At 57.6% G+C, this 15,083-nt stretch overlaps 2 protein-coding genes across 11 annotated transcripts; one reads left to right on the top strand and one right to left on the bottom strand.

The window, feature by feature from the left end:
* Positions 1–2,563: 2,563 nt before the first annotated feature.
* On the bottom strand, positions 2,564–8,773 carry BCL2L12 (BCL2 like 12). Of its 4 annotated transcripts, none has more exons than XR_011543853.1 (7): positions 8,651–8,773; positions 7,849–7,978; positions 7,494–7,636; positions 6,624–6,710; positions 6,445–6,536; positions 3,622–5,608; positions 2,564–2,773 (listed from the first exon to the last, which is right to left on the bottom strand). XR_011543853.1 is itself a non-coding variant. In XM_070633177.1 (7 exons), the coding sequence occupies exons 2-7, from the start codon at positions 7,953–7,955 to the stop codon at positions 2,723–2,725; spliced, it is 768 nt and encodes a 255-aa protein (XP_070489278.1). In that variant the 5' UTR covers positions 7,956–7,963; positions 8,651–8,773; the 3' UTR covers positions 2,564–2,722. The 4 variants fall into 4 exon arrangements, 2 of the variants coding, with proteins under 2 accessions (XP_070489278.1, XP_070489279.1); XR_011543852.1 differs by having other exon boundaries at positions 7,849–7,963; XM_070633177.1 differs by having other exon boundaries at positions 5,321–5,608; positions 7,849–7,963.
* IRF3 (interferon regulatory factor 3) lies at positions 4,357–14,032 on the top strand. Of its 7 annotated transcripts, none has more exons than XM_070633172.1 (9): positions 4,357–4,498; positions 8,932–9,031; positions 9,840–10,012; positions 10,662–10,833; positions 10,920–10,990; positions 11,615–11,807; positions 11,916–12,293; positions 13,152–13,267; positions 13,779–14,032. In XM_070633172.1, exons 3-9 carry the CDS (start codon positions 9,848–9,850, stop codon positions 13,944–13,946), a joined length of 1,263 nt encoding a protein of 420 aa, XP_070489273.1. In that variant the 5' UTR covers positions 4,357–4,498; positions 8,932–9,031; positions 9,840–9,847; the 3' UTR covers positions 13,947–14,032. The 7 variants fall into 7 exon arrangements, with proteins under 7 accessions (XP_070489273.1, XP_070489272.1, XP_070489274.1 ...); XM_070633171.1 differs by lacking the exon at positions 4,357–4,498 and adding an exon at positions 4,521–4,628; XM_070633173.1 differs by lacking the exon at positions 4,357–4,498 and having other exon boundaries at positions 8,859–9,127.
* The last annotated feature ends 1,051 nt before the right edge of the window (positions 14,033–15,083 follow it).

Here is a 15,083-nt window from a genome sequence, read left to right as displayed (position 1 = left end):
CTCATATTATATTTCTATTGGCCAGTCCTGCACTAGGTCAGACCACCAAATGGACAAGATCACTGGGGAGGTTGTGTATTTTGGCCCAGTGGTGTCGTGGTTGAGTGTGTGCACTCGGCTTCGGCGGCCCAGGGTTCATGGGTTCAGATCTTGGGCACAGACCTGGCACCACTCATCAAGCCATACTGAGGCAGCATCCCATATATAAAACAGAGGAAGATTGGCGCAGATGTTAGCTCAGGGCCAATCTTCCTCACCAAAAAAAAAGAAAGAAAAGAAAAGAAAAGAAATGAAACAAGTGTGGTGAGAAAAAGGTACACAGACATCTAGCAGGTGTTCTTGACCTTGGTCAAAACTGAAAATTCAGGCATCCTTGAGCTGTGATGGTAGAATCTTAGATCTCTCACTAAACTGGAACTTGGTCCTTCCTTCAAGTAAGAATTTGGGCAACATCTCAAAGTAGGATTTGCTCCGATGGCCTGGACCCCAATAAAAATCACAGATGCTTGCATGTTACATGACAGTTGCTGCAGAGACTCCTGTGGGCAGAATTCTAAGATGGCCCGCATGATCTCTGCCCCCTGGTGTTATATACCAAGAAGTAGGCTGGGCTGTATGACAAAGGAGATGGATGTCACTCTCTTGATTAGGTGGCCTTATATGGCAAGAGTGAAGAGACTTTGCACATGTAATTAAGGCCCCAAATCAGTTATCTTTAAACTGATCAAAAGGGAGGTTATCTAAGGTGGGCCTGACTTAATCAGATGAAGCCTTTTACACTGGGGCTGAGGGGACCAGCCTGGTGGTGTAGTGATTAAAGTTCGGCATGCTCTGTTTCAGTGGCCTGGCTTCATGGGTTTGGATCCCAGGTGTGGAGCTACACCACTCATCAGCCATGCTGTGGTAGAGACCCGAATACAAAATAGAAGAAGACTGGCATGGATGTTAGCTCAGGGCCAATCTTCCTCAGGAAAAACAAACAAACAAACAAATAAATAAAAGGGTAAACCCCCTTCTCTGAAGCCACATTGATCCTCCTGCTGGTCCACCAAAGAAATGAATTCTGCCAACAACCATGTGGACTGGGAAGAGGACCCCGAGCCTCAGATGAGACCGAAGCTGAGACCCTGATTGCAGTGTGGTGACATGCTGAGCAGAGCACCCGGCTAAGCTGCACCCACATCCCTGCCCCACAGAAACTGTGAGGAATAAATGTGTTACCGTAAGCCGCTAAATTGTGGGATTTGTTACATGGCAGTAACTAACACACCTCAAAATGTCATTCCTGCCCTACATTAATTAAGTAACATTAATCAGTTAACATCAATCAATTCACATTAACCTTAATTAATTAACCTTAATTAATGTTAATGAAGAAGCATGGCTATTATTATATACACTCATTTTTATATTAGTATTGAAAACTTTATTTCCATATACAGTTGATTCTTATCATTTGTGGCATATGTTCTATAAAGTCACCGTGAACAGTGGGCCATCGTTCCTAAGGGAAATTCAGAGTCAGGTTCCTGCGAGCTTCTGGTCACAACACTGTCAACCCATCAACACACAACCTTATTTGACGTGTTTTCTGTTCAAAGACGTCTTATTTAATATATATTGTGGATTCATTCCCAGTGAACTCACAGCCAACAGCCCTGTAACTCGTGCCTCAATGAAGCTGGCTAACACGTATTTTCTCCATAAGGCACGTGACGGCCTTCTTGTGCTTAAGATCGCTAGCCAGCACTTCAGCACTATGCTTCGGGCTGTTGTAAACAGTGAAATCACCACAGAAAGCACAAAAATGTGAAAAATGTGGCACTAAAAAGATTGTAAAAAGGACACGTGTTTATAGTAGGAAAGCTGAAACAAGAAGGCATGTGTCGCCTTGCTGGACCTCAGCGGAGAACGTGCTCATCAGGCATCAATCCTTCTGTGGCTCTGCCTGTACGAATGCCCGCCAGTGACCACTAAAGCACCGGGAGTGTTCACTTGGGGATTATGAACAAATTTTCGCGAGTAGGTCAATTCGCAAAGACGGAATCCGCGAATAAGGAGGATCGACTGTAATTGGTTTCTTTTGTAGTCCTGTATGTTTCCTGTTATGCATTTACAAACATAGTTCTGTGAAGGGAGCTGGAGCCCTAAAAAGGTGACAAACTCGAGGTCTGCAGGTGGATGAGGAGAAACCAGCCAAAAAGGCTCGGAAGGAGCCGTGGGAGGAGAGAAATGAGAAGAGAGTGGCATTCAGGACGCCCCGTGAAGGAAGACTGTAGCTTTCTTCTGGAACTAGCTGGAAAGACTCCAGCCCATCAACACAGGATTAGCTGGAATCAATCAATCACGCAATAGGGAAAAATATAATTAGCTGGAATCATCTTTACAGATATCCTCAAATATGCTGTTTATCCAGGCGACAGGTGCTCTCACAGGTGCTCCAAATAAATATTTCTAGAATAAATGAATTGGCTCTTTCCTCAACTGATAAACTAGAGAGATCTCTGAACCAAATCTCTTCTACTTAGAATGTACTTCTTCAGTAAAAGGATAAACTATTAAATACTTGAAAATGTTTTTAATATGAAAAAATGGTAAACAATTTCTTTTTGGCAAAAACAGGGAGGGCAGCCACCACCCCACAGCCCTGAGTGGACTCGGAAGGCTTGGAAAAGGCACAGAGAGAGAGGGACGTGTCTCGTAGCAGCTTCTCAGGAAAACCTCAGTCCAGGGGTAAGTTCAAGTCCACGGGTGACACGGCCAGGATGCCCTCCTGGAGGGAAGAGTGGCAGAGCCGTGTGAGCAGAGAGGCGCCCTCCACTCACAGCGGGATCCACAGCAGCCCAGAGAGCAGAGACAGGGAAAGGAGGAACGAGGGAGAGGAAGGGACAGACCCAGAGAGAGGGGGACAGGGACCCAGAGAGAGGGGGACAGGGACCCAGAGAGAGGGGGACAGAGACCCAGAGAGAGGGGGACAGGGACCCAGAGAGAGGGGGACAGGGACCCAGAGAGAGGGGGACAGGGACCCAGAGAGAGGGGGACAGAGACCCAGAGAGAGGGGGACAGAGACCCAGGGAGAGGGGGACAGGGACCCAGAGAGAGGGGAACAGAGACCCAGGGAGAGGGGAACAGAGACCCAGAGAGAGAGGGGGACAGAGACCCAGAGAGAAGGGGACAGGGACCCAGGGAGAGGGGGACAGAGACCCAGAGAGAGGGGGACAGAGACCCAGAGAGAGGGGAACAGGGACCCAGAGAGAGGGGGGGACAGGGACCCAGAGAGGGGGACAGAGACCCAGAGAGAGAGGGGGACAGAGACCCAGAGAGAGAGGGGGACAGGGACCCAGAGAGAGGGGGACAGGGACCCAGAAAGAGGGGGAGAGAGACCCAGAGAGAGGGGGACAGACCCAGAGGGAGGGGAACAGGGACCCAGAGAGAGGGGAACAGAGACCCAGAGAGGGAGGGAGACGGGGACCCAGAGAGGGGACAGGGACCCAGGGGTGGGCGGGGACAGAGTCCTGGGGGGGGACAGACGGAGCCCCAGGGTGGTGGGCAGAGCACTAGGGGGGGACAGAGACAGGGCACAGAGAGGGCGATGGAGTCCCGGGTTGGATGACCACGTGCCCGGCTCTGTGTCCCTGTGCTCGTCCCAGTCCCCTGCACGAGGGCCTCTCCTCGCAGCCTCCACGAGCCGGGAATAACCACTGAAGCCCATTAGGCTGTCGTGGGGTTTAAATGGGATCATCCCACGGGAGTCCTCGGCCGAGCACCTGGTCAATCGCACCTTAATAAATAAAATGATTTCACAAACAAACAAGCTTCTGGCTGAGCTCCAGACACCGCGGCCTCACCGTCTTGCTTTGAGGGCTGAAGGGCATCTCTCCCTGAACTGGACCACCTCCAATCATCTCTGCCTCCGCCCCAAGCTGCTCCCCGCTCCCCCTCCTCCCTGCTCTTCCCCCCCTCAGGGCACATGGGATGGAGCCCCCCAGCTGCTCAGGCAGCATCCTTGGCCTCATCCCTAACTTCCACTCAGTCCCCACCTTTGCTCCACTAGCAAAATTTGTCAGCTCCACCTCCACGTTAAATCCAGAACCACCCACTGTCCCTACCCTGGTCTGACCCACCCTCCTCTCCTCCAGGACCAGCGCAGTCACCTCCTCTGGCTCCCTCTGCGGTGGTGTCCACGCGCCCGCCAGAGGGCGCCCGTCAACACCCAAGTCAGCTCAGTCCCTTCTCTGCTGCGAGCCCTCCCGGGACGCCTGACTCGCTCAGAGTCAAAGTTCACCTTCTCGCTGTGACCGCACATCTGGCTGCCCTCCTGCTCTCATCTCTCCTGCCCTCTCCTCCTCGCTCACCTCGCTCCGGCCCTACTGGTCGCCTCCTCTCTGTTCCTCACCCCCACTCCACCCCCGAGCCAGCTTCTGCCAGGTCTGCAAAGCAATGTCTGAGAGTGTGACGTGCGTCTTTCTCTCACTGAATCCCCACGGCAACCAGGCAGGTAAGTGAGACGGTGACCATTCGGCGGGGAGGAGACCCGTGCTCAGGGAGATGGGGACGGTTGCCAAGGTTGCACAGCCAAGTACACAGCTCCAAGCCCGGCACTGGATTTAAAGCCGTGAGCACGCAAGGTAAGACTCTTTGGAAGCTGGTGTGTCAGAGGCGGGAGAAGGCAACACACAAAAAGTAATGACAAGTAAAACAAGTCATTTCTGCCGTGTGTCAGAAGGTGCCGAGCGTTATGGAAGAAAGTGAAGCAGCAAAGAGGGAAGGAGAGTGGGTGGGAGGGTGTGGAGGCGGCTGCGGTTTTAAATGGGGACCAGGGAAGTCCTCCCTGAGGGTGATAACTGGGCGGAGCAGAGAAGCCGAGGGAGGGGGACACCCGGGCAAGAGCATTCAGCAGGCGGTGTTGGAGGGGCCGACAGTCTCCAGATAATCATATACACAAACGCCCACGGAGTGCCAAGTACTTACGAGGATGATACCATTTTAACCCACACCATAACCCTTCGCGGTGGGTACTACTACTCTCTCCGCTTTACAGGTGAGGAAACTGAGGCCCAGGGCAGGGCCTCCCCCATTTCCAACTCATAGCTGTCAGTGTACACCACAGTGCGTGAAGCCATGTGCGTCTGCGCTCATTACCGCAGTGCCTGGTATACAGTAGGTGCTCAATAAACACAGAAGGGATGACTGGTAGGGCTGGGAGAACAAAAGCCACCCCCCCCCATGACACACATGCACGCACGCACGCACACACAGACACACACACGCACGCAAGACAACTGGGTAAAGGGGGTCCACACAGGCTTGTGCGTCTCACCCAGCCCCCGTGGGCCTGGATCCAGGGCGCGAAGCTGTGCACGTGCTCCACGCTGAGTCCAGCCAGGGTGCCCCCCAAGCCGGCCACGCGGCGGCTCAGCTCCATCGCCAGGGCCAGGCGGGCCAGGGGCTCCGGGGAAGGCGGCGGGGGCCCGGGGCACGGCGACAAGGGGCGTGCGCGGGCGGGGCACGGGGCGCCCTCGCGGCTGGAGAACAGCTCCACCAGGCGGGCGAAGGAGCCGGCGGAGAGGCGGGCCAGCTTGCCGCGCAGGGCCGGGTCCGAGGCCAGCTGTGGGGAGGCGGGGAAGAGGCAGTCACGCCCACGTGGCCAGCCAATAGGAACATGAAGGCGTGGCCTCCTGGCGCAAGCGTGTTCTGGATACGCGCTAACGCTCTAAGCCACGCCCCTACCCATCACATCAACCAATCATAAGCCAGACTCTATGCTCTCTGCCAAACTCCTCCCAGAAAGGTGGCCTAGAACCCGGAAGCTAAGCCACGCCCCTGCCGAGGCCTCAACAGCCAATGAGGGCCAAGCTCTATATTAGCTGAGTTCTAGAACGCTAATCTTCCAGATGGCTTCTAGAAGAAGCTGCCGGTGGGCTTCCTTGAGAGCCCCGGAGGCCAGGCTGGTGTCTGCAACCTTGCCTTCCACCGTATAATTAACATAGAACCATACACTGCCCGAATCCTGAGCTGATCAAATTCCAGAACAGAGTCACAAGCCACCCCTCCTCCGGCGGTCCATTTCCCCCACATTCTAAGCCATGCCCATGACTGATATAGTCAATCAGAGCTTCAGATTTTAGCCAGCCCTCTCCAAACCACCTCCCCACCACCATACATTTCCTTACTTCCTCAGCGGGTTCCTGTCTCTTTGCTAGATCCTGTTTCTGATGGCCACACCCCCGTCTTTAGGCCACGCCCCTCTAACGATCAATGAAAGCCACTAATTTAAGGCACTGCCCTGGCCATCCCTCTGTCACTCAACCATTCTGTGAAGCCTTGTCCCACCCTCTCTCCACCCGACCATCCGATCAGAATGCAGATCCAGCTTCTGATCCCAGTGCCCAACCATGCCGGAATTCCCATCCCAGCTAAGGGATGGAAAAGACCGCTCATCACCTTCTGGTTCATGACTTCTGCCTCCTCCTCCAGCAAGGCCACCAGCCTCCGCAGCAGGGCTTCCTTTTCTGTGGGCGGGGGACCCTGTAACTCTGGGGGGCAGAAGAGAATTCGGCTGAGGGCAGAACCCTGGCAACCCTTCTACCTTCATCCTTCTCCAGGGCTGCCCTGGGCCTCACCTGGGCTAGGTGGGGATCTCAGTTGCTCTTGGACCAGTTGTTCCAGCCGCTGGGCCACCAGGGCATAGAAGTCTGGAGTAGCTGGGCCTGGGGCAAAAAGAGCCAATGATGGGTCTTCACACGACATCAGGAAGTTACGGATTCTCTCCTTCTCCCATTCACTTGCCAAGTAGCAATGATTTCCATTTCATAATGAGGTAAATTGAGGCTAAGTGAGCAAACCTGGCAACAGACCCTGTCCTTTCCACTTTATCATATCCCCTAAACTGGACTTGGAATGTCATAGCTGAACCGAACCTTGAAGATGACCCCATCCAAGGAAGGCAAACAACATGGCGGCCCAGCTATTATCACTATAGCCCCGCCTGTTTCAGGCATCATCAATCGATCACAGACCTCTTCTTCCCAGTTGGGAAATCCTTTTCAAGCTACTACTTCCAGTAGCCATTACTAGTCTATCCAGGCTCGCATAAGAGAGGAAACCTGTTGGGCACTCTTATCAAGTCCACTGAGCCCCTATTCCTATTTGGTAGTGGAGGAACACAGAGCCGGGAAGAAAACGATTTTCCCAAAGTCCTGTAACCAGCCAAGGAGTTGTGGTTGAAAAGTAGGTCTCCTGCCTTCCTACTGGGGGTACTGGTGGCTGCAAAAATCCCAAGGGCAGGGATGCAGAATTGATGCTGTGAGCCAGCTCACAGAACTGACAGATCGCGAGTTACCGGGGGCGAGGGGGAGCACAGAATGGTGACGGTAGGTGCTGGAGACCCCACACAGCTATCCTCCTGGATGAGTGCTCTTTAACTAGTTCCTTATCCTGTCTATGCTTTCAGAGTCAAAGCTAGCTCATGAGCGACCTAGGGAATCTCTTACCAGGCTCTGAACCATAGCAGGGGTGGAGGGGCAAGGAGCAAGGCCGAGGGGATTCAGGCTGAACTGCTCCTCGCCCCAGGGAGCAAGGAAGACATCTTCGAAGGCGGCTCAAGAAGTCTGTTGGCTCCTCCTGGGCAGGGCTCCTGGGGAAGGGGACCTCAGAGAATGACCCAGAGGTCCCTTGCAAGCAGTCTCATTTTCCTCCCACTGAGGGCCTCTCCCTGCAACCCCAGAAACAAGGAATACAGCCAGATATAAGGAGAGGGGAAAGAGGGAGACTGAGACCAGGAGCAAGAGTTAGAGAAGGTCCCACCTCAAATGCAGGCCCCCGAGGGAGGAGGGCAACTCCTCTTACCTGGCTGGGGTTGGAACGAGGGACCCGGCAGCCTCACCTCGCCTAAGGAAGGCAGCTAGGACCCTCAGCGTGTCCTCCCGGAGCCCCAGCTCTTCCGAGCCTGCCATGGGGGCACCTGTGAGAGAGGGGGCTGGGGAATGAACTCCAGGCTTCAGCGGGAAGTGGAAGCTCGGAGCCCAAATTCCTAGTCCCTAAATGAGGAGGGGGCCAGGACTCGTGAGTCCCCAGAGACGAAGGGGCTGAGGGCCTAGACTGTTAGGTCCCTTAGGGTAGTTGGGGTATGGGAGCCTAGACTCTTGAGTCTTCAGAGGGAGAAGATGGATGAGGAAGGAGACTCCTTGATCCTGGGATAGGAGGAGGCTGGGGATCTCGATTCTTGGGACTAAGGGAGGAGCGGGCTGGGGACCTGGACTCTTGAGTTTTCGGAGAAGAGGGCTGGGGGTCTGAACTCCTGTATCTGAGAGAGAAGGGGACTGGAGCCTCAGAGCCCTGGGTCCCCGAGGGAGAAGGGGGCTTGGGGCTCCAACTTTTGCATTCTGAAGCCATATAGCCAAGCTACTCAAGCCCTTAGAGGATCGGGAACTACCAATCCCAGCAGGCTTCATGGCAAACATTCCCCTCGGTCCGCACTAGTTCGCCGCGCAGCCTGCTGGGAGGTGTAGTTCCACTATCTGACTCCGGCTGGAACTCTGGGGACCCAGGACACTTGGATGTCGGAGAAGCGGGACTGGGGTGCCCGCTCCTGGGTCCCGGCCCCTTGCTCCTCCCTCCTCATCCCAGCCCTCGCTAACGTCCCGCTTACTTGGTCCCGGGCCCCGCCGTCCCCGTCTCTTCCACGGCTTGTGTAAACTTTTCTTTATGACGTAAACTTTCCCGCGCCTGCGCACTGGCCCGGATCGGTGACGGCCCGCACGCGGAAGGGGCGGAGCGCTAGGACTGCCTAATTTGCATGTGACGTTCCCAGCATGCCCGTGGCCGGAAGGCCTAAAAAGGGCATGGGACGGGTTACGTCCAGGTTCCTGGTCCCGCCCCTTTGGCTCTGGTGTGTCGCCCGACTGACAATAAAGTTGTTTTTATTTCAAGAAATCGAGAGAAAAGAAAGCCCCACGGCTCTAGAGCTCAGCTGACGGGAAGGAGAGTGTGCAGCTGCGAGTTCGAGAGCTCCCGGAGCCCAAAGACGGGGGTAGGTCCCGGCGCCCCGCGCGCCCGCCCCTCTCCATCGGTGACACGGAAAAGCCGGGCAGTTGGTGGCCGCCGGGAGTGAGGAGCGCGAGGAAGGGTGGGTCTGCCCGGATAGTGGAGAGGGGGCTGTGTGCGCGCTGATAGTGGAAAGGGAAGCAAAAAGTGAAGCCATGGCCGGCGCTGCAGGTCGGCTATGAAAAAAACTTAGAAAAAGTAGCGGGGAGCCGGGGAGAGGAGGCGTCTACACTGGGGGATCGAGGGGAGAGAAGGGTGGAGTCTGCAAACCGGAGGCAGTCCACTCTAGAAAGTAGGGGCGTACCCCGGAGGAGGGAGGCTTGACTAGTTGGGGGGAACTGTGGATGGTGGGGTCTACGGTGGAAATGGGTGAGGGGTGCTGGGGAAGGGGGTCTGCACTGGACTGAGGGCAGGAGGTAGAGGTCTACACGGGAGTAGCGCCTGCCCTGAAATAACTGGAGGGGAGGCTCTAACTTGGAAGTGGGGGTCCTGCATTGGGTGATGTGGGAGAGGGAGGGGTTTACAATGTAAGAACGAAGAAGGGTCTGCACTGGCCGAATTGAGGGGGTAGCTTGGGGAAAGGAGGGGATCTAAAATGGATTTGGAAGGGAGTCCTCGCTGAACTGGGGAGCCTCTCTGGAGGATGGGAGGAGGAAGTCTCCTGTTTGTACCCCAGGAAAATACAGGCGCGGGACTGCGCCGCGGCCCCGTGAGAGGGAGGTGCGGGTGCGGGACCCTCGGGCCGGATGGGCCTGCGAGGCCGCCCGCGCCCAGGAGCTGCCCTCTGCGCGCAGGCCGGACCATGGGAACCCACAAGCCGCTGATCCTGCCCTGGCTGGTGTCGCAGCTGGACCAGGGCAGGCTGGAGGGCGTGGCCTGGCTGGACAAGGGCCGCACGCGCTTCCGCATCCCTTGGAAGCACGGCCTGCGGCAAGATGCCCAGCAGAAGGACTTCGGCATCTTCCAGGTGCGCGCGCGCGGGGACACAGGAAGCCGGGAGCGGCCGCCGGAGGCGGGGGGGACTCCGAGGGGGCGGGCCCGCGCGTGACCGGCAGCGCAGGTGGGCGGGGTTAGGGCGGGAGGGGCGGGGTTAGGGCGGGAGGGGCGGGGCTCGGAGGAGCGGCGGACTGGGGCGGTCAGGTTCCCGGAACAGAACCGAGAAAGCGCGGTCAGAACGCGAGGGAAGCGCATCCCGGGGGTTCGGGGCTCGCCGGGGGCGGGGCTCTGGGTGGTAGAATGCCGGGGGGCGGGTCTTGGAACATTCGAGGCCACACCCGGCCCCGAAGCCGAGGTTCCTTACCGCCAAATTAGGAGACGCCAGCAGTGGTAAACCGAGTTACAGCGCGAGGGGGCGGAGTTATTACTGAGGATGTCCTGGGGCAGGTTGGTGGCAGAGTTAGACACCCAGGAGGCCCTGGAAGCCTGGCTTAGAAAGCAAAGGAAGGTGGAGGTCGGAGGACTTGGGGCACAGAGAATCCGAGTCTGCGGATGGAATCTGGCCCGGTTAGAACGTGCCAGGGGAGAGGAAGGTGTCGGGCTGAGAGGAGGCAGGGTCAGGGCCCCTGGGCGGGGTCTAAGTCATCCTCCCCACCCTCCGGGTCCCTCTGGTCCCCCAGGCCTGGGCCGAGGCCAGCGGTGCCTATACTCCAGGGAGAGATAAGCCCGACCTGCCGACCTGGAAGAGGAATTTCCGGTCCGCCCTGAACCGGAAGGAAGTGTTGCGTTTAGTCGACGACCGGAGCAAGGACCCCCAGGACCCGCACAAAGTCTATGAGTTTCTGACCCCAGGTGTGCTGGAAGCGGGGCTTCGCAAGGAGGGATGGGATTTCCGGAGTCTCCAGCACCCCTAGTCCTAGCACTACCTTTCTCGACAGCGTTTAGGGACTTGGCTCAGCCCGACACCTCTCCAGACACCGGTGGCAGATGGAGTACCTGTGACACCCCCGTAAGAATGCGCCCCAACCCTCCTGCCCCCATTCTCTGCGCCATCCCCTCTCTGCGTCCCTATCCGCCTGCTCAGGCCTCCTCTTCTGCCCCTGGACCGTCACCCGAGCCTGCATTCTCTCCCCTGCAGTCTGTCCCCCACCCGACCCAGAGCTGACACTGGCCCTCCCCAGCTCACAGCCCTCCCATGGCTTCCTGGCGTCTTCAGGAGAAAATTCGGAGTTTTCACCAGGCATTCACGGCCCTAGCACACCTTTCCAGGATGTCATAGCTTCCTTCACTGTGCAGGGTCTCCAGGAGCTTACGTCCCTAGCCGTGATCTTGCTGCTGTCTGTGCCAGGGTGGTCCCCTCTGAGATTGTGCCCAGCGTCCTCTGCCCAGGTGGTGGTGCATAGAGCCAGGTCCTTGGGCTGGCATGGGCTGCTCACCTCAGGCCATCACAGCACCCAGCGTATATCCGGGCATCTACTTTGCTGCCTGTGCCCATGGCTGTCTCTCCTGCCAAGGGCAAAGCCAAGTCTGTCTCCTCCCTGGGTCCTCACATTACTGAGCACAAGGCCTGGTCCACATGAAGTCTCCAGAAGAGGCTGCAGAAAGGCCCAGATCCTTTTTTTTTCCTCTCCAGAAAGCTACTGTGGAGGAGTTACTGAGTGACATGACTTTAGACCCATTCCTCGATGGGGGGCCCCTGAGCCTGGCTCTGGCTCCTGAGCACCCCCCTCAGCTCTTGCTGAGCCCCAACCTAGACATTCCTGGCCCCTGCCCGAATGTGGAACCCGCTGAAAACCCACTGAGGCAGCTGTTGGTGCCCGAGGATGGTGCGTGCCAGCTGTGGGGTGGGAGGGGCCGGGGCAGCGTCCCCCTTACGCTCTCTCAATCTCTCTTCCCCTCCCCATCCCTGCCACTCGCTGCTGCCACCCGCTCAGCGTGGGAGTTCGAGGTGACCGCCTTCTACCGGGGCCGACAAGTGTTCCAGCAGACGGTCTTCTGCCCGGAGGGCCTGCGGCTGGTGGAGCCCGAAGCAGCCGATGGGACACTGCCTGGGCAGCCAATAAGACTGCCAGACCCCGGGGTGTACCTGACAGATGGGGACGTGATGAGCCTTGTGAAGCGCGTACTGAGCAACCTGGGCGGGGGACTTGCCCTCTGGAGGGCAGGGCAGCAGCTCTGGGCCCAAAGGCTGGGGCATAGCCACGTGTACTGGGCCATGGGCGAGGAGCTGCTCCCCGACAGTCACGGGCCCAGTGGTGAGGTGCCCAAGGACAAGGAAGGAGGTGTGTTTGACCTGGGGCCCTTCGTGGCAGGTGAGTGACTCGAGGCCTTCGCTGTGCTGTGGAAGGAGCGGGCCACGGTGGTTCAGGACTCTGGGGTCAGGGAGTTGGGGATCGGATTCAGACCCTGCTGCTCTGCTTGCGGTGGAACCTGGGGCAAAGTTCCGGACCGCTCTGAGCCTGTCAGGTCTGACGACGGTCTCCTCTCTCCCCCGACCTGCTTGGACCCGGTAGGAGGCACAGGGCTCGGGGTACAGAAGGTGTGCAGGGAACGAGCTGCCTGAGTCGTCGTTGTTATTACCAGTCATTACGGTGGGGGGACAGGCACAGGAGAGCATCCTACAGGGCTGTGCCGTCCAGCAGACCTTTCTGCAGTGATGGCCAGGCTCTGGCTTTGCACTGTCCAGTACGGTGTCCATAGTCACAGGTGGCTGTTGAGTACTTGGGTGAGGTGAGTGCACCTGAGGAAGTGAGTTTTAAGTCTTATTTGATTTCACTTGGTTAATTTAAACAGCCACGGTGGCTCATGGCTTCATAGCGACAGTGTGGCCTCAGGGGGTTCAAGAGCAGTCACCACCGACCACCTTGTACTCCGGAGTCACTGGGCATCCCTGGGGGAGTGGAGTCCCCTCCCGGGCCTGCTTCCCCATCTCACATACTGAGGCTCTGGGGTTGGGGGGGCCAGAGCTTCCAGCCCCACCCTGATGGAAGGGAGGGAGGAGGAACATTCAACTTTGTGCCAGAACTGCCGGCGCTTTCCCAAAGTCCGCAGCCCCTTGGTTGTGGTGGTAGACGTATGTGGGGTGTTAGGTCAGGATGTTACTCAGGTGTGGAGGGAGGGGCAGGTAGAGGGTCTCCCTCCCATCCTTGACTAGGCTTCTGGGCCCCCAGATCTGATTGCCTTCCTTGGAGGAAGCAGACGCTCGCCACACTACACCCTCTGGTTCTGCTTGGGGGAGTCGTGGCCCCAGGACCAGCCGTGGACCAAGAGGCTCGTGATGGTCAAGGTGCAGCAGCCCTGGGCTCCAGGAGCTGAGGGGTGGATCTTACCATGGGGAGGAGGTTGTTGCCAGGAACTACAATTCCCAGAAGCCCATGTGGAAACTACAACTTCCAAGAGTCTTTGTAACCACCAGTTCCTTACCCCCGGGAGCTCTGGGTGTCCCTCCCATGACCTAACCCCCAGATCCTGTTTTGAGCTCTTGAAACTATGTGGAAGTCGGGGGACTACAAGTCCTAACAGCCTCTGTGAGGAACTACAGCTCCCAGGAATCCTTCTGACCACAAACTGCTCAGCTCTAGTTTCTGGGAACCCCACTAACAGCCTCAGCCCTGGGAACCTTCTCTGATCTCCCATGTTTGTGACTATGGGGGAAACTACAACTCCCAGCAGTCCTGGGCCTAATGGTTCATCCTGGGGTACACTGGGGCCTGCTGGGAGTTGTAGTCCATGCCCCCACCACCACCAGCAGTGTTGGGTGTCTCCCCTGACTCGCATTTCTCCCCCACCTGCTGCAGGTTGTTCCCACATGCCTCAAGGCCCTGCTAGAGATGGCGCGGATACAGGGTGCCTCCTCAATGGAGAACACTGTGGACCTGCACATTTCCAACAGCCACCCCCTCTCCCTCACCTCAGACCAGTACAAGGCCTACCTCGAGGACCTGGTGGAGGACATGGATATCTAGGTTCCTGGGGAGGCCTGGCCTTGTCCTCATGGGTGCAGGCCCCTCACCCCCGACCTCAGCCAATAAACTGGTTCTTGCCCTGGTCACCACTTGTGTGTCTGGTGTTCAGTGTCCCCAGGCCAGCCCTGACCCAAGGTGGGCATTATTCCTCCTTAGGGCCTCAGTTTACCCATCTGTGCAGGCCACTCACAACCCAAGTGCTCAGTGCATGAGGGCCAGGCACTGAGCAGGGGGCAGCCGACACCTTGCCTCTTCATGGGGACCTGGTGAGGAGGTGACAGTCACCCCCTTTTTACAAACCAAGACACTGAAGCTTGGAGAGGAGCAAAGGTCACCAAGTTGGAAACAAGACGGGTCAGAATCCAGGTCGGACCCCAGGGTGGCCGCTCTCCGAGGGAGGCCCGGGGCTGAATCTGGAACCCACATGTTGCCTGTAAACTATTCGGGCCAGTGTCCAGTAAGCAGAGAGCCTTTGCCTGGCCCATCCTGTTTGTCCATGGCCTTGGGGCCCCTCCTGACTCCTGCGGGGGCGCCTCAGGCAGGTCCTCCTTCCTGGGCCGGAACGGGCAGTTGTAAAGGAGCTTGGCGCCCACCCGGCCCAGCGGCCCAGGTACCGCCACCGTTCCTGCCTGTGCCCGGGTCTGGGTGATGGGACTGACAGGCCAGCGTGGCCTTGGCTCACCAGGTGGCCCTTGCTGCTCTGTGCCTCGGTTTCCCTCTCCATCTCAAGAGAGTGGATTAGCTCATCCCAGTCTCAGAGGACTGGGAAGAAGAGACTCTAACTCAACAGGAGACAAAGATCCAGTTTCCAGGGCGACTGCGAGGCAGACAGACAGCAGCCAGGCGCCCTGAGCTCCGGCTCAGAAGACACTGACCAGGTGGGCCTGGGACCCCTGCCTGCCCTCACCACCACCTCCGGCCACTCAGCAGCAACGGCTCACTACACGCCCGGCGTGGGTCTCAGCGCCTCCCCTGCCTGGGGCTGTGTGAATCCTCACCAGGCCCGCTCCAGACACAGGGAACCCAACCGAGGCCCAGAGAAGGGAATGCGCTGGCCCCAGGTCACACAGTTGGTCTCCTGCTGACTACCCTCAGACTTGGGCCAAGCCCCCAGCGCTGGCCCTCCCCAACTCTTTC

This window comes from Equus przewalskii, chromosome 9 (genome assembly GCF_037783145.1).
Source record: "Equus przewalskii isolate Varuska chromosome 9, EquPr2, whole genome shotgun sequence".
NCBI classification, from domain to species: domain Eukaryota; kingdom Metazoa; phylum Chordata; class Mammalia; order Perissodactyla; family Equidae; genus Equus; species Equus przewalskii.
The sequence above is the reverse complement of the archived record's forward strand: the minus strand, read 5'-3'. Positions and strand labels throughout refer to the sequence as shown.

Excerpts from the sequence above, each read along its gene's own strand:
- IRF3 (XM_070633169.1), top strand. Across the intron at positions 10,991-11,614 it reads GGAGTACCTGTGACACCCCC|AAAGCTACTGTGGAGGAGTT; the intron begins GTAAGAATGCGC and ends TTTCCTCTCCAG. Across the intron at positions 11,808-11,915 it reads GCTGTTGGTGCCCGAGGATG|CGTGGGAGTTCGAGGTGACC; the intron begins GTGCGTGCCAGC and ends CCACCCGCTCAG.
- BCL2L12 (XM_070633177.1), bottom strand. The coding sequence starts at position 7,955 with ATGGCAGGCTCGGAAGAGCTGGGGCTCCGGGAGGACACGCTGAGGGTC. Across the intron at positions 6,711-7,493 it reads CTGCTATGGTTCAGAGCCTG|GCCCAGCTACTCCAGACTTC; the intron begins GTAAGAGATTCC and ends TTTTTGCCCCAG. Across the intron at positions 2,774-5,320 it reads TCCAGGCCCACGGGGGCTGG|GAGGGCATCCTGGCCGTGTC; the intron begins GTGAGACGCACA and ends TCTTCCCTCCAG.